Source organism: Anastrepha obliqua, chromosome 4 (genome assembly GCF_027943255.1).
Source record: "Anastrepha obliqua isolate idAnaObli1 chromosome 4, idAnaObli1_1.0, whole genome shotgun sequence".
In the NCBI taxonomy this organism is placed as follows: Eukaryota; Metazoa; Arthropoda; class Insecta; order Diptera; family Tephritidae; genus Anastrepha; species Anastrepha obliqua.
In genome coordinates, this window is record NC_072895.1 from 96,937,043 (window position 1) to 96,960,264 (window position 23,222).

Sequence of the window (23,222 nt, forward strand, 5' to 3'; positions counted from 1 at the left end):
GTTATGAAGGGAAAATTGGTGTCATAAACTTATCACTTTAACATTTCATGCAATTTACGTCCTGCATTCTTCACTCACCTTCACCGCTTCCTTGTCGCGTATTAACACGGAGCGCAATTGTCCGTTCATCTCGAAGAACACCTCACGTTCACCATTTGGTGTCAGATCTTCAGCCATTGCCAGGGTCTTCAAGCTTAATGTCTTACCACGTTCAATGGCGACTTCGAATTCTTCACCAACTTTTGGCCCAGTGAGGAAAATACGTGTATCTAGCTTATCGACTGGTCCGTAATTATCACGGAAGTAGATGAAATCTTCAGTTACAGCGGGATAAAGCGCCGCCGACATAACATCGCGATCACTAATATGTGGATGAGATTCTTTCAGATCATTTTTAAGCTTATCAAAGTCCAGCGCTGGCAAATTGGCGCCAGGACGTCCTTCAACCCGAGGCATATCCTTGAGTACACGTGAACGTAATGGTTCAGGAAAACCACCATGCGGTATACCGATTGAGCCCTGTAGGAATTCCACCACCGACTTGGGGAATGACAATTCCTCAGCCTTATCAAGCACTTGCTCAGCATTCAATTTATTTTGGACCATAAATTGTGCTAAATCACCAACAACCTTGGACGATGGTGTCACCTTAATAATGTCACCCAACAACAAGTTTGCCTCACGGTAAGCCTTCTTTACATCTTCAAAGAAATCGCCCAAACCCAGCGAGAATGCTTGGAATTGCAAATTGGTATATTGACCGCCGGGTATTTCGTTCAGATACACATCAGCGTTGCCTGATTTCATGGTGGTGGTGCATTCGAATGGCGCATATAGCGTACGCGTCTGCTCCCAGTAAGCGGAATATTCTGAGACATCGCGCAATTCAAATTGTGTATCGAGCGGTGTGCCTTGTAATGAAGCAACCACAGCGCCCATACTGGGCTGTGAGGTCATGCCGGCCATAGAATCGACAGCTGTGTCCACAACATCGGCACCAGCTTCCGCACAGGCGAGCATGGAAGCAACACCGGCGCCTGAGGTGTCGTGCGTATGAATGTGAATAGGTATGTCGGGATGCTTATCGCGAATGGCGGTGATAAGAAGTCTGCAATGGTGAATGAAGGGAAGGCAAAGAGGAGGTGGGTTAATATTAAGTGGAAGGGTATATGTGAGTAGGGCAGATAAAATCACTTACTTAGCCGCTTGTGGTTTCAACAAGCCAGCCATATCTTTGATACAAAGTACGTGAGTGCCTGCCTTCACCAGCTCATCGGCTAGATTGGTGTAGTACTTCAGATCGTACTTGGTGCGTGTAGGATCACTGACATCGCCAGTGTAGGAAATAGCCGCCTCAACGACACCACCAGCTTTGCCAGCAGCTTCCATACCCAGAATCAAATTGGGCAAATAGTTCAAGGAATCGAAAACGCGGAAAATATCCATGCCGGTTTGGACCTGCAAAAAGGGAGGAAATTTTTGAATGGTCATATTGGAATGGGAAAAGTATAAGATAATAATAAAAGAAAATTATGTAAAATAAAAAACACGAAACCAAATGAAATAAAGTAAAATGGAATATAATATAATGCAATGAAAAAAAAAAAAAAATAAAATTAAATAAATTAAAAATAAGAAAATTAAATTCAAATAAAATAAATTAAAATGCAATATAATATGATAAATTTAATAATCAAAATAAAGTGAAATAAAGTAAAATTAAATATAAAATATTGGGATAAAGTAACGGAAAGTAAAATGAAATAAAATATAATAAAATAAAATGAATTAAAAAAAAAGAAAAATAGAAAAAAAAAAATTTAAAATAAAATAAACTAAAATTAAATATAATATAATAAATTAAGAAAATATGAAATAAAGTAAAATTAAATAAAGGGGTTTCCAATAAGAGGTGTTATTTTGATATTTAAAGAAAAATGCTATTTTTTAATATAAACGATCGGAAGTTTATTTCATTATAAAGAGGAAGGTATGCCATTAACATCGGAAAATAACATCAGGCAAATGACCACTACGACCACGCTTACAGGACAATATTCTTTTCATGAAATTTTCCATAACCAAATTGCAAAGTGGCTGCCCTATGTTCTCGATAGCCTCACGAATTCCATCTTTGAGGTCGTGAATCGACCATAGGCTGTTGGCGTAGACCTTCTCTTTCACGTGGTCCTAAAGAAAAAAGTCACAAGGTTTTAAATCACAAAATGCCGGTGGCCAATTGTGATCACCTCTTCGAGAGATAACACGGTCCGGAAACTTTTCCCGTAAAAGATCAATGGTTTCGTTGCTTGTGTGGGACTTAGCGTCGTCTTGTTGAAAATAAACGTTGCTCAGATTAATACCATCCGATTCCGGCTATAAAAGATCGTTAGTAATCTCTCGATAGCCTTTTATATATTTAAATAACACCTGTTATTGGAAAACCCTTTAAAATAAAATGTAATAAAATGAAATACTTTATGTTATGTGAAATGAAATATTGTAGAACTAAATAAATTTTAATAAAAGAAATATCATGAAGCAAAATAAAATTAAAAAAAAAATTGAAAATTTTCTACCACGAGCGCTAGTAGGTATATCGAGCTTTTTCGAGTAATTCAAGCAATACTTTTAATATTTTGATTTTTTTGTCGGGCATTTTGTTTAATTTTCCTTGCTATTTACCACGGCGCATTTATTGAAGGTGGTGGCACTAGACCAACAACAATATTTTGTACGTTTGATTGTCACGGCAATGTATTGGCGAAGTAGAAAACAAAAAATTAATTCGCCTTGTTTTCTTCTGTGCTGACAGCTACGTGGACACAGCGAAAAAAAAAATCAGCTGATTTACTAACACCACATTTAATAGATTCGCCTTGATACGCTCCCAATGTCGTTGGAAAACTAAAGAAATGCTGACAAATAAAATTCAAATATTTGAGCAGTTGAGCAATGAAAGAGTTTCGAGCTACTTGACTGCGCGTTAGTCGGGTATATGGAGCTCTAGTACTCGTATGTATGTAAACTAAATTTCTTAAAAGTTTGAAAAATAAGTAAATAAAGTAAATTCACTTACCGCCAGTTCACAGAACTTATAAACCACATTGTCTGGATAACTTGTGTAGCCGACAGCATTCGCACCACGCAACAACATCTGGAATGGAATATTTGGTATACGCTTACGCATTTCTTCCAAACGTTCCCAAGGACATTCGTGTAGGAAACGCAATGCAACATCGAAAGTGGCGCCACCCCAATTCTCCAGTGAATAGAGATTATGGAATTTGTGTGCAACATACGGTGATATCTTTAGCAGGTCATGGGAACGCACACGTGTCGCCAACAACGACTGATGCGCATCACGGAACGATGTATCCATCAGCATGAGGTTCTTACGGCTGCGCACTTCCTTAGCAAATGCTTCGGGACCCTGCGATTTGAGTATATGACGGAGGCCCTTTGGTGGTTCGGTGACTGGATTGTCACAGAAATTAAATATGAATTAGTTGATTCAATTTCATGTAAGTGACAAAAAAAAAAAACTATTTATAAAGCAAGTAAAGCACACTCCGCAAATATGTGGCAAACCGGCTTATACCTATAAGTCAATTTTTACATTCGAGAACCCGATAGGTTCTAGTTTTTATAATGATTTGAAGATTTGCCAATACCGCATAAGTCGGAGGTACGCGCTTGCACATGCAGCATAAAGCCTAAGCTGAAGCAATCATACATTGCTGATGTGTGGATTAAACTAGAAAACAAATAAAAATACAAACAAAAATATTGGCTACAATAAAAATTGTAGAACTTATTTAAAGCGTCATGAGGAAACGCTTCTTATATACCATCAACGAGGATAATCAAGCCCAAACGAATTGTGGAACGTAGAGATAAAGTCAAAAACCAATTGTAAATAAATAATGGAACTGAACAAATACTAAAGATTACCAGAAACCAATCAAAAAGAAAAGCGAAAATACAAAAAAACAAAAAACTGATAAACACCTCAAAAGATCAATGAACTTAAAGATGTCTTACAAATATGTGGGTCAAATTTGAATACCAGTTGATCGAGATATTTATGTAAATTTGCTATCAATGCTTCAAATTGTTTTCTTTTTTGTAGCATTTTTTTATGATATTTGTGTAGGTGTATGTACATACACACATTAGGATGGCTCAAAACGGGGAAAAAATCGTTTCCTGCTGCTATCCCTAAATTTGTTCTGTGGTCAAAAAAATATGTTACCTCTATTAATTTTTTTCTTTTGTTGATGGATAATATTTACTCATACTGCCAATTACCGTTGAAGTCACATAGAAAAAAATGCACTTTTCCGTAAATTTTATAATAAGTGTATATAGATCGATATTATTTAATTTTAATTTCTCTTAACAAATGTCCAAGAAATAATACCAAAAAAAAAAAAAACAAATGAATTTGGTAAAACATATTTATACTATATTTTAAAAATATTTTTGTATTTATTTCTATATGGCAATGCCTTCTACATGTTAGGATTTAATTTAAAGTTTTTCTTATATGGCAATGCCCTAAAATTGTAATAACTACTACATGTCTTTTCTCAACTTCTAAATTCGAATTTTATAACAGTATTGCCTTTGCCTATAAAAATCCTGCGCGCACTTGGAAAGAAAACATTCCATTTGGTAATCGGCGATAAACAGAGCTAAGTTTTCCGGTGTTTTCCTTACCGTTAACGATAAGCTTTAAAATAAACACAACTCTACAAAATATATTTATTGTAAAATAAATACAACTCTACAGGTTATATTTTTGTTTTAAACATTTTCAAGAATGTTTTTTTCATAATAAATGCTAAATCTATTGTTTTTACTTTTTTTAATAAAATATGTGATATAATTTTCTGAACATTTGTGAAGGGAAATTAAACGAGGAGATTGTTTAATATGGATTTTTAGATTTTTTTGATCAAATTCACGGAAAAGTGCATTTTTCCTATGGGAATTCAAATGTAAAGACCATACGCCGGCGGAATGGATGAATATTAAATAAAAAATAACAATATAGGTGTCTAATTTTTTGTCCATAGAACAAATTAAGGGAGTAGCATAATAAAATAGCATTTTGTTTTTTTGAGTCATCCTAATGTTTATACATACACATGTACATCTATTTATGTATTATATTTTTCCTTTATATATACAAATGTAGGCATTATGTACTTTATACGACTACACCAAATATTTATTCATGTACATACTAATTTTATGACTAAGAATGAAATCTGGAGTGGTAGTAGTAGCAGATTCAAAACATACCTTTGGCTTCCCCGCGCTCTTCACGGCTAATTGCCTCGGGAGACAGGTCTTCAAGTGATCGTGATCACAATTTCAAAGTTCGAATGTTTTTCATGATCATGTAAATTTTGTTTTTGTTTTCGGTGATGTTACAAAATGGTGTTGTTTGCGATTTTTTTTTTTTTTTTGGTTTGCATATATTGTAAAATGTTGTTTATTGATTTGTTTTTGAATTGGATTAATCACATGATGTAATAAAGAAATAAAATCGTAAATGATAAGAAACATTAAAGAAATTAAAAAGAGAAGAAAGCAAAAGAAGACATACATATGTACATAGTATAATTCATATGTATATGTAGATATTTAAAAAAAATTATTTTTGGAAAATCACACCATAATATTAAAGGCGTGAGGGCAAAAGGCGACAGAGGGAAAAGGATGTTAGCAGGAAGTGGAAAGATTATGAGCGCAAAGGACTAAAGGCACAAGACTTGAAAAGTTTGCTAAGAAAAGTTAACTGACGAGAATAGGATTAAATGTACCTATAACATATAGAATGGTATGAATTGGAAAGAAGGTAAGCGTAATTAAAAAAAAAAAAAAAAATTGGAAAACTGAAAGATGTTAAAGGGAGAGGAAAAGAAAGCTGACGGGTTATGAAAAAATTCAGATTTCGATGGAAAAAAGGGATGCAGGGAAAAAGAAATAAATAAAAATAAAATAAAAGCTGGAAGAAGTTATGAAAAATATTAATTGAGGAATCAAAAATTATTGAATAAAGTACGACATTAAAGAGTAGATAAATTAAAAATTTAAGAGAAAAATACAAACAATACAAAAACAAAAACAAATGAAAATTTTAAGCCTTAGTATAAGAAAGAAAAGAAGGAGAGAGAATATATAAGAATGGAGTGCAGTTGAGTGGAGAAGAGAGGAGAGAATAGAAGAGGAGAGAAGAGAAGAGGAGAGGAGAGGAGAGGAGAGGAGAGGAAAGGAGAGGAGAGGAAAGGAGAGGAGAGATGAGGAGAGAAGAGAAGAAGAGAGAGAAGAGAGGAGATGAAATAAAAAAAGGAATTATAACAAAATGGAAAAAAGGAATTATAACAAAATTGAAAAAAATATATTAAAGACAATACTTTTCTAATCACACTCTAGAAATGTTGAAAGTTTATATAATAGAAAAAATAAAAAACGAAATTATGAAAGAAAAATTGTTCGCGTAATGTAAAGCCCGTGCCTTGTATATACGCATACAAATTTTGAAAGAAAGTTCGATAAATTTGTGTCAGAAATTTACAAAACTCGCTATTCTCGTATTCGTCCGGGCATCTCAGTATATTGAATATTACTGTTGTTGTCGATTGTATACGAGTATATGTAAAAATATGTACGTAGAATACGAGGGGTGCCTTTTATATGTCGGGATTTGGCAACCCTGGTGTTGCAATCTGGCAACTGACAGCTGTATAGCAAAGTTTGACATTTTTTGGCTTTTACGTACTCAGAACGTTTTGAAATACCAGCGTTATTTGTGTTGTTTACAGTAACTTAAAAGATTCATCTCGGTCCAAAAATGGAATTAAATCGTGAACATTTTCGTGCGATTATTTTTTACAACTTTCGACGTGGATTAACTCAGCAACATTGCATGGATGAACTTAATTCATTTTTTGACGATGAAGCTCCATCAAGGACCAGTGTTTATCGATGGTATGGTGAATTCAATCGTGGTCGTAGTTCACTCCAAGACGAATTTCGTGAAGGTCGTCCAAAATCAGTTGTTGTTCCGAAAACCATTGATGCTGTGCGCGAACTGATATTGCAAGATCGTCATGTGACCTATCGTGAGATTGAGACAATCTTAGGCATTAGTGGGACCAGCATACATTCAATATTGCATAAACATTTGAGTGTCAAAAAAATTTGTCAATCGCTCAAAAAAAGGCTCGTGTCGATTGGTCGAAGGAAATGCTCAAAAAATATGATCGCGGGGCTTCGAAACACGTCTATGACATCGTGACAGGTGATGAATCATGGATTTACGCGTATGAGCCCGAAAGTAAACAGCAGTCGACTGTATGGGTGTTTCAAGATGAGCCAAATCCAAAAAAAGTTGTTCGCGCACGAAGCACTTCCAAGCAAATGGTCGCCTGTTTTTTCGGAAAAACTGGACATGTCGTAACCGTACCACTAGAACAACGCAGAACAGTAAATTCTGAGTGATACACAACCATTTGTTCACCAGTTGTCTTCCAAGAAATTAGGAAAACCAATCGCCAAAGACGGATCACTCTTCACCAGGACAATGCGGGCTCTCACACATCGGCTCAAACAACAGCATTTTTGAGCACCCAAAACATCGAATTAATGGGTCATCCGCCGTATAGTCCTGACTTGGCACCGAATGACTTCTTTTTATTCCCGTACGTAAAAAACAAACTGAGAGGTCAACGTTTTTCGACACCTGAAGAAGCGGTTGCGGCATTCAGAATGCATGTTTTGGAGGTACCTCATTCAGAGTGGCAAAAGTGCTTCGACAATTGGTTCAAACGCATGCAAAAGTGTATAGATCTTCATGGAGAATATTTTGAAAAACAATAAAGTGATTTTCGATGATTAAAATTTGTTTTTGTTCTCTAATCCCGACATATAAAAGGCACCCCTCGTACACGTTCAATTGTTGAATTGGGAAACCAAAACCTCTGCAAATCGAGGACATTTTTATCCAAAATTCACATTATGTGCGCGAAACTTGCAGATTTCTTTGCCGCCAGTGCGGTGCGCACTATATGAGCAGCCTATTCGAAATATGATGGATTTATTCATTCGAAATGAGCTCATAACAGGCGTGCTAAACTGTGATAATGAATACATACATATGTCCAGAACTCAACTTCTAAGCTAATCTGTGCTATTTGTTGTTGAAATTGGAACATTGTTTGCGTCGTACGTTAGGTGAATAGGCTTGAAAATAATTGGAAGTTGAGCTGGACTTTTACTGTGAGATCATTCTTAGATATGAGGCTGATTAATGGCTTAATGAGTATGAGAATATGTAGAAAAATTTGGCGTATTTGGAGTGAGTAAAATCCTCATGTGACTCTCTGGACCCCTTTACATTCATTACATCACTGTTTGGACTACTTTTTGTGGGGCTACGTCTAGTTACTTGTTACTTATGACGCAGTCGACGTGATCATGTGTCGCAAATTATTTCTAAATTAGAAGAATTTCAAAGCTTATAAAGCTTACAAAGCATTTTCCAATTCATTAATTGTTTGTGATTTATTAAAAACAATGTATTCTTCTAAAACAAACAAAAAACTCGACTTTGTTAGTATTAAAATGGAAGAGATCAATTCGAAAAGCAAAAGGAGTTTTAAAGAGGGAATATGAGAAAAGAATGAGGAAAGTTTGAGATTCAAATATACAGTGAGGTTGTGAAACAGAGCTGGGAACGAGCGGGAAATTAAGGAAAGGAAGAAAACGAAAAAATTGTATTGTAAAAAACCACAAATAGATATGAAAATGGAAAGAATCCAAAATATGTATATGGAGTTCTGAAGTATAAAAGCAATTAGGAGAGCTATGGGATATTTGGGTTCAACGAGTTGCAGGAAGAATGGTTGAAATATGTAAATAAAATATCGATATGGGAAATTAGATAAAAATGAATAAGGGTAGGAATTTTTAGAGACACATACACTGACTTGATATAAAAACGGCTGTTGATATAATAGAATTTTTACATAAATAATAATGAAAAAAATAAAAATAAAAAAAAAGTATGAAGAGCATTACTATATAAAGTCACATCTCTTAAACTATAAAACTATTTCTAGCTGTTCCGCATAAATATTTGTGTATTTTTGTAAAACAAAAAAAGAAAGAAGCCTTAATAGACTTGACTCTTAAGACAAAATAACGCGTTTTTCTGTTCAAAAGTCCACAAATACTTAAGTATTCTTATATTTCAATGAAATCGTTGCTGAACGATGGTAATTAAATAGAAAAAAAAAATTAAATAAAAAACTGCAAAATAGATTTTAAAGGACACTTTCCTTGAGGGTTTTTAAATATTTATTATTTTTCTTTACTTTACAATTCCGCTGTCTTAGGTGAAGTAAAAAATGTTCAACATTTTTCGCTTTGTAACGACGATAATTTCATCATCGGCATAGTTATAAATATTTTTACACAAATGGTTTGAAATAGTTTTCGGTCTAATCATAAATTCCTTGATGATATCAAAAATGCTCACAAGCCGGTCTGATTCGATGATTTCTGAGCTTTTATAAACATTTTCGATGACTGGCCTATCTTCCACATCCTCAGTACCAGAATGGAATAACTGCTTGGCTGTTGCTTTCAATACTATAAGGTGGCGCAAAATTAATAACCCTATCTGAAGATTTTTAATTTTTGCAAATGGTGTCGTACGCCAATTATATTTGGCACTTGTCAAATAGACAGCTGCAGCATATAAACACACAAGCAATGGAGCGTGAAATAAAGATGTCCATCGCACAAAATCATTTTTTTTTATTTGGTAACAAATTTATTCGTAAACAAAATGGGATGATTAATTTTGTGCCACCCGGTATATTGAGTTCATGAAGAACACACTTTTTTTTAACTTCTATGCCGACTTTTCCCCTTGGTCGTAGTAATATCAACATTTTTTCTTTTGTTTTTATTTTTATTTTTTAATACTGTAAAGCACAATTGGCTTCACCAAAATACTAAACTAGCACATCACTTTTTTGCAGCGTAATTACACTTCGTTTTTTTCGGACCTTTAAAGTCAAAAATGGGTGAAAAAACGGGTTTTCATCTTTGAACATCCCCCATCATACGATAACGACATTCCTACTGTATAGGAACCTTTTTGTTTTTTTGATCGCAGACACCTGTGAATCCCGGAGTTCGTGTCGCCAGCGACATACCTCTTTTTGGAAGACCATTTTTTGAAAGCTGACAACTTATTGAACAAACCTCATATGGCAAAAACAAAATTTGTATTTTTTATAAATGGATCAAAACAAAAAACAAAAAAAAAATATATATATATATAATTGGCGTGTACACTTTTTTTGTCTGTTTGGCCGAGCTCCTCCTCCTATTTGTGGTGTGCGTCTTGATGTTGTTCCACAAATGCAGGGACCTACAGTTTCAAACCGACTCCGAACGGCAGCTATTTTTTATGAGGAGCTTTTTCACGACAAAAATACACTCGGAGGTTTGCCATTGCCTGCCCGCTATTAGAAAAAACGTTTTCCTCTTTTTGGTCTTTCACTGAGACTCGAACATACGTTCTCTCTGAATTCCGAATGGTAGTCACACAGCGGCGGCCGCCGTAGCCGAATGGGTTGATGCGTGATTACCATTCGGAATTCACAGAGAGGTCGTTGGTTCGAATAATAAAAACATTTTTCTAATAGCGGTCGCCCCTCGGCAGGCAATGGCAAACCTCCGAGTGTATTTCTGCCATGAAAAAGCTCCTCATAAAAATATCTGCCGTTCGGAGTCGGTTTGAAACTGTAGGTCCCTCCATTTGTGGAACAACATCAAGACGCACACCACAAATAGGAGGAGGAGCTCGGCCAAACACCTAACAGAAGTGTACGCGCCATTTATTTATTTTTATTTAATTATTTAATTTTTTAGTCACACACCAATCCATTCGGCTACGGCGGCTGGAATATAATACTGAAAACAAAAATTAAAAATTCTTCTTTCGTTTCCGTTTTACACTCTTTTCAAGAAACACCCAAAAAAACACCATTTCAAATGAATCGAGGGCCTTAATCGCCATAATTGTCAGACTATATAAGCCGACGCCATCTAAACATGGCATTAAAGGCATCTAGCGAAAAACATTCAGAACTTTTTACTTCACCCAATGCTATTTTATTAATTATATGGAAAGGTGGGAAAACTACATAGAAACAAGTGGAAAGATAAAGAATCGAAAAGCTATCAGCTAAGTTAAAGCTGACAAATCTTCACTTCAAATATCTATTTTACCTTGAATAAATGAGAAACTTATGACGAAACATGCACGGATCACATATGCAGATAGTTGTTATAAAACATTTAATACGGGGAAACGGAAGGGTGCGAGAATGTGGGGGGATGAAAGGATAGTTTTTGCCTTTTTTGCTTTTGAGTTTTAACTCAGCACGCTTTTACACATTAGAGCAATAGTTTGTTACTTACGAAATCTCGTAAGCTGACGTTTAACACAAACTGTTTAGCACTACTCACCTAGTGGTACTTCCGGTACATGTGGTGAAACCTCTGCTGGCTTCAAATTGGTTGCCAACGGCGTTTGTGGACCATTGACGAGCACTTCACCAATGTAGTTAAGCAATTTCTGTGCACGATTTTGAGAGATGCGGAATTTGAAGAGTTGCGGATGTTCATCGATGAAGTAGGTGTCCAAGACACCATGCAAGAATTTCTGATTTTCCAAAACGTTCAACAGGAAAGGTATGTTCGTTTTCACACCACGTATACGGAATTCACGAAGAGCACGATTCATTTTAGCTGCCGAACTTTGTAAGTCGCTCGCATGCGAGATAATTTTCACGAGTAGCGAATCATAGTAGGGCGAGATGATGGCACCTGCAAAACCAGAAGCACTATCGACACGTATACCCATACCCTCACCGGAGCGGAATACCTCCAGACGACCGGTGCTGGGTTGGAAGTCATTCGCTGGATCTTCGGTCGTGACGCGACATTGAATGGCGTAACCGCGTGGTTGTATATTATCCTGAGTGTAGCCAAGTTCGGGCAGAGTCATGCCTTCGGCAACGCGAATTTGTGATTGCACCAAATCGATGCCGGTAATCTCCTCGGTTACGGTGTGCTCCACTTGTAATCTAGATGGAGAATTTAAAATAAACCAATTATAGTTGTAGAGCAACATTTTTGGAGTTACATTTATGCACTTGCACTAAAAACTTTTTGTTATTGTTTTTTAAACCCATTACAACTTTACCTGGCATTCACTTCGATGAAGTAGAAGTTGCCCGATTCGTCGCAGAGGAACTCGACTGTACCGGCGTTTTCGTAGCCCACATGCTTGGCCAGACGTACCGCTGCCTCGGTCATTTTATCGCGCGTCTCTTGCGGTAGGCGCGGCGCAGGTGCTATCTCGACTACTTTCTGATGACGTCGCTGCACCGAACAGTCGCGCTCATACAAATGCACAATATTGCCCGCCTTGTCGCCAAGCAGTTGTACCTCAATGTGACGCGGCCGTTCAATGAACTTTTCAATAAACATAGCACCATTGCCGAAAGCGGCCTTCGCCTCCGAACTGGCACGTTCAAACATCTCTTCGACTTCATCCATTTTACGCACGACACGCATACCACGGCCACCACCACCATAGGCAGCCTTAAAGATCACTGGCAAACCATGTTTCTTGCAGAAATCCACAGCCTCTTCTTTCGTTGTGACGGGCCCATCAGTACCGGGCACAATTGGTACACCCGCTTCGATGGCTGCAATACGTGCCGCCACCTTATCACCCATCTGTTGTACCACTTTCGGTGTGGGCCCAATAAAACGGAGGCCAGCATCAATGACAGCTTGCGCAAAGTCGCTACGCTCCGAGAGGAAACCATAACCAGGATGCACAGCATCCACATCATTCTCTTTGCACACACGTATAATCTCTGGAATGTTCAGATAGGCTTCAACGGGGGGCAATCCTTTGCCGACAATATACGACTCATCAGCTTTCTGACGATGCATATGCATTTTGTCCTGTTCCGAATAGATGGCCACCGATTTTATACCCAGCTCTGTACAAGCACGGAAGACACGGATGGCGATCTCACCGCGATTGGCGACCAGCACCGAGCGTATGGGTTTGTATTCAACCTGTGGCAAAGAGGAGGAAACAAAATGAAGTGGCAAGGTAAGACTCAGTAGTAAGGTGAGACTTGCTCGAGCTCGAATATAAAGTCTACTTTTTTTAATACTTTACTTGCGTATTAGTGTGTCTAATTTACCTGACTAGAGTAGGCATTTTTGTTGATGAGAAAGATTCGAACACGAGGCGTAGATTGTCTCAAAGCCCTAAAGGCCGATTGGGCAACTGGGATGAACATTTTGGCGGTTTTGATTCTTTTAAAGAAAATTAAGTGAAATTTTTGTTTTAATTGTTATTTTATTATCTGCCAAGCAATTAATTTTTTAGTACTTACGGTGTTAGCAACTAGAAAATTATCGGTTCGACCACTAAATGCTGGTATCCGAAATTGCCTGAAATGAGAATGAAAATCGTATAGGTATTAAATTTGTTGTTAATAAATTTAAATATTTGTAAATTTAAATAATTGTTGCCAATTTCTAAGTGGTGCAGAATTAAGTTTTACAATGTGAAATAGCTATAAAAAAGAGCATTACACACAATAGAGTTTCGACTCTACCTAATGTCGAGTTTCAATCATTTCGGTACATAGTAAAAAAATGTAGGATACTTTGTATAGTACCATATAAACATAAAAACTTAATTTTAAAAATAATATTAGGAGGTTGAATTAGTTTTAAAGGTTTTTTTCGAAGATTTGGGGCTTTATTGTGAAAAAACGGTACAAAATATTTTATTCGAAGTATTGGCCATCGCTAGCTACAACTTTCGCCCATCTTTCGGGCAATTTCCGGATGCCGTTTCTCCAAAATTCTGGCCGCTGCTTGGCTATCCATGACTCAACCCATATTTTGGTAGCCTCGTACGAGGAGAACCGCTACGTACGGAGTCCGCCAAATCGAGACTCATATGCCGGAACAAATGATAATCGGAGGGAGCTATGTCTGGACTATACGGCGGGTGGGGTAACACTTCCCAGCCAAGCGTTCCAAGGTATTTTTTGACAGGTTGAGCAACATGCGGCCGAGCGTTGTCATGTTGCAAAATAACCTTGTCGTGCCTTTTTACCGTTTCGGGCCGTTTTTCTTTCAATGCCCGGCTTAAACGCATCAAATGCAGTCGGTAACGATCCCCCGTGATTGTTTCGCCCGGTTGGAGCAGCTCAAATATACGACGCCGACCTGATCCCACCAAATGCAGAGCATGATTTTCTTGCCGTGAATATTCTGCTTGACCGTCGACGTTGATGCGTGGCCGGGCAAACCCCATGATTTTTTGCGTTTTGGGTTATCGTAGTGGATCCATTTTTCGTCGCCAGTCACCACCCGATGCAAAAAACCCTTCCAATTTTGTCGCTCGATCAGCAATTCGCACGTAAAAAATCGCCGTTCGACGTCGCGCAGCTTCAACTCGTACGGGACCCAATGTCCTTGCTTTTGGATCATTCCCATCGCTTTTAGACGCTTGCAAACGGTTGATTTATCAACGCCCAATGATTCAGCAAGCTCTTCTTGGGTTTGGCACGAGTCCTCGTTTACCAATTCCCCCAATTCCGCGTCCTCGAACTTTTTGGGCTGGCCAAGACGCTCCTTGTCTTCGGTGTGAAAATCACCACTTTTGAATCGTCGAAACCAGTACTCACATGTTGAAATCGACGGAGTATGGTCTGGGTAGGCCTCCTGCAGCAATTCACGGGCTTGGGCTGTATTTTTTTTTAAATTGAAGCAGAAAAGCAAAGCTTCCCGTAAATTGCGTTTCGACGGCACGAAAGTTGACATACTCGGAGCACGAAAACACTGCGTTGTTTATACTTCAGCGAAATGACAGATACTGATAAACAAAGCCTAGGGATGAGTGATAAATAGCGCCATCTGTGTGTCACCTTTAAAACTAATTCAACCTCCTAATAGTTTTAAACGAAGCTAAATCATGTAAATAACTATTACTAAAAACAAAATTGAATTTTCATTCAAAATGGTCACCATTTGCTGTCATGTGGAGATCTATTTAGTCTTGACATCGATTTGGGCGATACATTAATTTTCTTGCATATAACTTTCTACTTTCGAAGGGAATTTCTGCGAATTCTTTCTCGAACGGCTTTTATGGCTGCACTGGCTCGAATCACTCATAAACAAATGGCAGCACAACTTGCTTGCTTTATTTTTTACTTTCAATGCTGAATTATGAAGTGATGCAACACTTTGGACTTAAGACTGAATGTCTTGTGTGCATGCACCTCTGTTTTTATAAGTATGCTTAACGCTATCATAATTTCTGGATGTGGCAACTCATATTTTCTGGCAACTTGTGTTTTGTCGTCCGTTAATCATTTTTTGTTTCAGTACTTGATTCGTTCGGTATTGGACAATAATTGCAAGTTCTTTGCTCATTTGAAACTTTTTGCTAGTTTTAACAGGAAATTGGACACTTCAGTTTGTAGGAAAATCTGCAAATCTTTTCGGCAATTTAACGTTAAGTAAAACGGAACAGATTTAAATATTTAACAAAATTTTAAGGAAAAGTTCGTCATAGATAAATATGTAATACCACATTTCGTTTTGAATGTTTTGAAGCAGTATAATTATTGCTCGTTTTTTTTTTTGTTTGTTTTTGTTTGAAGTATTTGAATCATCATAGGTAATATACAGAACCGATGACCTGGCGCAGTGCATTTATTTTGTATTGCCTTCAATAAAAATTAGTTCTCTCCTGACATGAAAGAAGTGGTAAAAATATAGAATTAAATTACCGCAAATAAATAGGAAAATTCAATTAGTGCAGATATTTTAATAAGTCCTATAATAATGAGCCCCACTTGACTTAAGGGGTTAGGGTTAGTCAGAATTTTCAAAAAGATGGATTTTTTGTTTTGGCATTTTCTTAAAGTATAATATCTTAGAAATATTGTGTGGAAATTTGAAGTGAATATGACGAATACTTTTAGAGTTATTCAACAATTAAAAAAGGGCGCTCGGGCGCTCCGGAGCTCGATAGCAAACTTTAAATGCGTTTTGCTCAAAATTATGTACCTTATACTCAAATATGAACGAGACGTTATCAATAAAACGGTCCGCGGATGATATATGGCAAAAATACTTTTTTTGTTTTTTGGTAGGACTGTTATAAGCTTACAAGGCAAATTTCAGCGTTATATGTCACATAGTTTGTTTTCTGTGCTACTGTAAACAAGTCAAGCTCGAGTGTGTTCTTCGAATTCTCTTTTATGACTTCAATTGTCTCAAAATGTTTTCCACGAAGCGGCAACTTGAGCTTGGGAAACAGGAAAAAGTCATATGGAGCCATATCAGGCGAATACGGTGCTTGCGGAACGATATTAACATTATTTTTGTTCAAATAATCGCGAACAAGACGTGATGTGTGAGCTGGTGCATTACCCTGATGCAAGAACCATGACTTGTTGTCCCACAATTCCTTCCCTTTAAGACGAATGTTCTCGCGCAAACGCTTTAAAACGTCTAAATAATATTCAGCGTTAACCGATCGGCCTTGCGGAAGGAACTCCGAGTGCACCACACCTTCGTAATCGAAAAAAACAGTCAGCATAACCTTAATTTTTGAGCGACTTTGGCGTAGTTTTTTGGGTTGATGAACGGCCCTCTTTGAACGATTTGTACCACTGGAAAACACGTGCACGCGATAGAGCAGAGTCCCCATAGGTTGTCTGCAACATTTTTAAGGCGCTTGGTAGATTTCAATAAAATGTATACTGCTTTTGAAAAACAATTAATTGGCGGTCTTTTTTTCGAAAATCTGAAAAATGTTTCCTTACGCAGCCACATTGTTAATTTTGAAAAAAAAGCTTGGATCAGGCATAAGCTGATTTTTTTTTTCTTTCGCTGTGTCCATGTAGCCGTCAGCACAGAATAAAATAAGGCGAATCAAATGTTTGTTTTCTACTTCGCCAATACTTTGCCGTGACAATCAAACGTACAAAACATTGTTGTTGGTCTGGTGACAACACCTTCAATAAATGCGCCTTGCGTTTGATCAACAAAATCATAGTACAGAAACATGATTCAATTATTAAAGGTTTGCTCACTAGTGACATTCGATATTTGACACTCCCTTACAAAAGGTTGTATTTAAGAAGGTGAATAAAGTTGAACAAATTAAATCCTTTTTGGTAAAAATGGTAGCAAAAAAGTATTTTCTTACTTAAATGGAAACAAACTAAATAATTGTACAAATAGAAGTTATTAGCGTAAATTGCCAAGTCTGATATTAAAAGAAGAAATTATTTCACTTAATCCAAGATTTTATTTTGGGAATTAATTACTAAATTTAAAACCGATCGCTGCTACTGGGCTTTGCTAAGCCTCCTCTAGACACTTCATCCATCCATGGTAAGGTGGGCTCATTGGAAACAAGTTCCGCCAATCCCAACTTTTTTATAATGAGGTATGCAATGTTATCGGTCGGTCGGGACTATCCAATTATTATCACTGTAGTAACTCTTTGGAAAATGCTTGAATTCCGTCTAACCACATCAGTCTCACCACATCATACGAAATAAAGCTTTGTAAATTCTCCACTCATCGATCTCGGATTGCGTCAGTAACTGTATCATGTCCTGACTTAAGAGGTATGTATTTCATGTCGTACTATCATAGTCCTGAACATACTGATGAAAACTCTTTAGCGAGTTGTTGCTCGTAGGTAGACCATTTTGAAAATGAAATGTGTTTACTACAAATTTTACTTTTCCTCCACTTTTACTTAAAATTTCTAGAGTTAGCAACCCAGTGTCTTGCTAAGGGAGCCGATTTGTCAAGAGAGAACGAGAAAGCTGCTTACTGAGCAAACCTTTAATAATTGAATCATGGTACAGAAATATAATATAAGTAAAAAAACTCTTCTTCCCATTTTCCTAATAGGCACTAGGGTTGAAATTGTTATAAAATATTTTTTGGACTTTAAATTTTCGAAAGGAGGTTGTCAAGTTATACTTTTTTTAACTTTTAAATTTGTTTATATTTTTTGTTTCGCCATTGCAACTAATATAGTATGCAATATTAGTAAAACTAATTTCTCTTGTCCGACTGATTTTAGATGAATCTCCAAGGACTTGTGATGATAACCGCAAGGGACTGCTGGAGAAACGGCCTCCAGACAAACAGCGATAACTTTTACAATTATTAATTTTTTTTTTTTTTGAAATTTTGCTAAAGTCAAGTCGAAATATGATGATTTAATGCTATATTTTTATTTTTGTAAAATAAAGCAATTGACTTGCAAAAAAAAATTATTGAAAATCATCATTTTTTCGAGCCTCTGACCATCCCTAACTCCTTAACCACACAATTCAGGTTGTGCTGGTAAAAACTGTATAAGCTAACATTACGTACATACACATGGTATTTTATGTATATACATACATACATATGCCGGTATTGTACATGAATGTTTCTGTATTAATATAAAAAATACACAGTACCGGATTTTATTTGCGAATATTTTCCATTTTCATAAAAACAGCTTTTATTTTAAATGCCAATAAAAAACATTGCTTTTTTGATATACATATGTATATAAGTATGTACATATGTCTGCATGTTTTTTAATATATGTATGCATGCTTGAGCGCCATTACTGACTGATTTTAAGGTTATCAACGCTTACTGATTAAATGTGGTCTTCGTTTTTGTTTTTTTGTCTATTGAAGTAAAGTAAGAGAAATGAATGCAATTCAATTAATGAGACGTTTTACTTAAGTGTTTCTTCTTCCGCAATAATTATTGCTCAAATATTCTTGTTTGAACAGATTTTTATGATCCATTTGATAAGCTTTGTCTGTAGTAATAAAAGTTTAGAACCAAAAAAATTGAAAGAGCAAAGATGTATATACACACGTACTTAAGCTGCATGCACATATATATATGCACGTGTGAAAATAGTTTCAAACTTTAAACGAGTTTTTCTCAAAATGGTGTTTTCAAAGTCGGTGACCAACATTACTCGAAAACGGCTGACCCGATTAGTCTCAAATTTTAAGAGGAGCTTCTTAAATATATTTTTTAGTAATTAATCGAAGATTTTTTCTCACCGAAAAATATTTTTTTCGAAACAATTTAAGGCCGAAATTTTTCATAAATATAGTGGTCACCGCGAAACGTCTTTTTTGAGAGGAGTTCATGGAGATCAGCTGTAGTTCCTTTCCAAAAAAATAATATATTATCAAAACCAAGTCTTAAAATACAGTTATAAGATAATATAATATGTGTAAAAATTTTTAGATCATTAAATTTAAAAGTTTTCTCAGAAAAAATTCTGGAAAAGTCGCTTTTTTCGGCCTTCTAACTGTATATAACTGTATGGATATGTATGTGTAGGTACAAAGGTACAAAAACTTATACCAATAGTAAAAGCTTTAATTTTAAACATTTTAATATTTACTGAATCGTATCTAATTTAGTAGCTAAGTATGAGACTCAATATTTATAATTAATTATATACCGCGTGCAAAATTAATCATCATATCGCAAGATGTATGATTTTTGCAAATGGCGGAACTAGACAGCTGCAGAATGGAGCGCATAAAGATCAAAATAAAGATTTCCATCGCTCAAAATGTTTTTTTGTTTTAATTTAGTAAGAAATTCATTATTTAGTAAAAATTACTCAAAAACCAATTTTGCGCCGTACAAGTACACACCTTATGTTCTTAATATTTTGTTTTAGGTTCAACCTATTTAAGATAATGGCTGCTATTGGTCTAAATCTTGAAGAAAGTAGCCAAAAGACGAGCGTCGATGTTGTTTTAAAACAAAACATGTTGAAGTGTAGATTCTTTCAAGTGCCACTATTTATTGTTACCTGTTTAACACACAAAAAATATTTTTGATCCAATGCTAGCATTTATTGGGCACCTCAATTTTAATAGTTTTGCTTTTATTAATAGAAAGTGGGTTAAGAACGTACCAATTTTCTATAAAAGTAGGTACCAATGATGAGTAATAAAACTACTAAAATGCCATGTATGTATGTTTGTATATGTAAATATGTACATATCCACCTACATAACATATGTACGCATGCTATTTAATTTAACGAACGGCCTTTTAATTCTGCGCACTTGCAAAACTTATACCAACTGCTTTGCTTCACATTACTTTAGTACATTGCGTATGCATGTAAGTATGTATGTATGTGTGTATGTATATGCACACATGCAATATTAATGAACAGCTGATTTATGTCTATCAAAAGTCATAAAAGTAATGCAAAATATGAAGTATAGATTGTATTACTACAACAACACTGGCACGCGCTTGCAACGGCCACGTAATTCAATATTTATTACTCGTACTGTTATGAGGTGTGTCAATAAAGCTTCGGGAATTTAGTTAAAACTTTGGAACTGGCAACACTTGCTCTTACCCCTTGTTTTGAAAAAAGGAGGCTTTATTGGCTGCGTGAAGATGAGTAATTCGCATTGCGAATCGATTTGCGATGAAAAAGGGCGGCAGAGATTGAAGTCCGGAGATGAAACCTGCAAGTTTCGTTTGGTCAACAAAGCCAGTAGTGGGTGGTAAAGGGTAGGGAGGCACATATTTTCCAAGTACGTCCCGAACTCGCCAATAATGGTTGGATCTTGCACCGCAATCACACGTCGGCGCATTCCTTGTTCACTGTACTAAAATTTTTGAAACCAAAAAGACTTTCCTACGTTACGAATTCCTAGTTCATTGGGCCTTAGTTTTTTAAAACAAAAAACGCTTTCCAATGTTGCTATACTACTTTATATCCGCCACGATATTTTCTTACTTCTCAAAATCAAATCGCTCTTCTAACGGACTCATTCTGGCGGGCGTACAAAATGTAAAAAATATGGGTTCATTTTTGATGATTACCAAGAAGCTTCCAATTGAGGGAGCAACGTTGTAAACAGAACTAGACAGATAACACTGTGTGACAAAAAAAAAATTAAATATACTTTTATGGAGACCTAGCACAACTTGTGGCTATAGAAAAACTAAACAAAATGGTATAGGAGAAATTTCCAATACACCCCCAAAATCTCGTTTTATGGCCATAAAACCGTTTTTCAGTAGGTTGATGTGAAGAATCACTCCTAACATCGCCAATTTCCATCCGATTTCAGATATGTTTTTTTAGTTCGAAAGAACAAAAACAAGCCTTTTTGACAGTGTGTTGACAACTTTTCTGAAATGACAACTGACGAGGAAAATTCCAAATTTTTTTATTTTTTCTCTATTTTTTCAACTTTGACATAATTTTTACGATATTATCCGATATTGAGGATTTTTTTTAGTAAACTACCGTGATAGTAAATTTAATTTTGCGTCGAATGAGCTTTATTTGATTGTATATGAATTAAAATTAATAGAGTTGTGTGAGTTTTAAGATTTTATTTTTTTTTTTTTACTAATTTGGTATGTAGGCATCGAAGCATGAAAATGATAACAAGTGTCATTATAAACACATAATATTTATTGGAGTATTTTGCAGTGCAGCACTGTACGGCATGGTACGGTGCGGTACGGTGCAGTACACAACGGAACTGGTTCCAAACTTAAAAATGCATTGGAAACGGCCCTTTGGAGTTTAGTATGGTACGGTACATTTGTCATTCTCTTCATCAGTTTTGAATACTTCTCTGTAACAAATTCGATCATCATCATTCATCTGAAGTCATCATCAACTAAATTCCATTGTTTAAATCGAGAAGCGAGCGTTTCAGCTTGTCTTCCCGATAGGAGTAAATCACGAGAAAGATCCTGAAAATCTGAATTTGATACAATGTGTCGTTCTGAAGACTTAGAACCAGACGGAAAGTACTCTTCATCATCAGGTTTATTGTTATCAGTTTGATCATCATCAGCAATGAGTTGAACTTCCTTCAGTTCATGACCTGCAGTTGAGTCAATCATATCGTCCAAGACTACGGGGTTCTTAACAGTTGCAACATCAGCATACTTTATGTGCTTTCGAGTTTTATAATGATGACCGTTTACGTCCGTTTTATAAAAATAACAATCATCTGGTTTATGATAAGGCTGATGATGCCACATCATCGGAGAATATTGAGAAATTCGACTTTTCTGGCAACGTTTTGATTTATATCTCTTGAATTTCAATGAAACAAACAATAAAACTTTGACGTTTTAATAAGGTTAAATTATAATAACAAACTTCTTTTGTTAATCAATGTACAGTGTGAACTTTGGTACACTTGGGAGCTTTTTCATATTTCTATTGAAAAAAAAGTGCTATAATATGTCAGATATTTTCGTAAGCTCTAACCAGTTCTGTTGTATGCAGTACAGTGTACTCTTATGTATACATATACACTCCAATAAATATTACGTATCTATAATAACACATCAAAACACGTCCTTATTCCCATTTAGCGTAAGTTATACCTACATACCAAATTAGTAAAAAAAAAAAAAAATCTTAAAACTCACACAACTCTATTAATTTTAATTCATATATAATCAAATAAAGCTAATTCGACGCAAAATTAAATTTACTATAACAGTAGTTTACTAAAAAAAATCCTCAATATCGGATAATATCATAAAAATTATGTCAAAGTTGAAAAAATAGAGAAAAAATAAAAAAATTCCAAATACTTCCGCCTACAGTCTCGTCAGTTGTCATTTCAGAAAAATTGTCAACACACTGTCAGAAAGGCTTGTTTTTGTTCTTTCGAACTAAAAAAACAAATTTGAAATCGGATGGAAATTGGCGAAGTTAGGAGTGATTCTTCACATCAACCTACTGAAAAACGGTTTTATGGCCATAAAACGAGATTTTGGGGGTGTATTGGAAATTTCTCCTATACCATTTTTCTTAGTTTTACTATACCTACAAGTTGTACTAGGTCTCCATAAAAGTATAAAATCACTGTCGCATAGTGTAATATTTTTAAGAGCGATAATAAAACTTGGCACAGTACTTAATTTGCTTTTGTTTTATTGATAAACTCACGACATTTAATTTTCGCACCTCGTACGGATTGCCACAATTATAGCGGCTCACCGCAAAACTATTT

At 35.8% G+C, this 23,222-nt stretch overlaps 1 protein-coding gene across 2 annotated transcripts in view; it reads right to left on the reverse strand.

The window, feature by feature from the left end:
• The window catches only part of LOC129246470 (pyruvate carboxylase, mitochondrial), a 74,303-nt gene that overhangs the window by 1,446 nt on the left and 49,635 nt on the right, over positions 1–23,222 (reverse strand). Inside the window, exons 3-10 of one of the 2 annotated variants that reach the window (XM_054885325.1) lie at positions 13,515–13,572; positions 13,320–13,434; positions 12,299–13,188; positions 11,560–12,179; positions 5,311–5,358; positions 3,080–3,477; positions 1,199–1,458; positions 79–1,108 (exon numbers count right to left, since the gene is read on the reverse strand). In XM_054885325.1, coding sequence (XP_054741300.1) covers positions 79–1,108; positions 1,199–1,458; positions 3,080–3,477; positions 5,311–5,358; positions 11,560–12,179; positions 12,299–13,188; positions 13,320–13,418 — 3,345 coding nt within the window. In that variant the 5' untranslated portion in view covers positions 13,419–13,434; positions 13,515–13,572. The remainder of the gene's footprint in view (positions 1–78; positions 1,109–1,198; positions 1,459–3,079; positions 3,478–5,310; positions 5,359–11,559; positions 12,180–12,298; positions 13,189–13,319; positions 13,435–13,514; positions 13,573–23,222) is intronic. The other variant, XM_054885326.1, reaches the window with a different exon arrangement.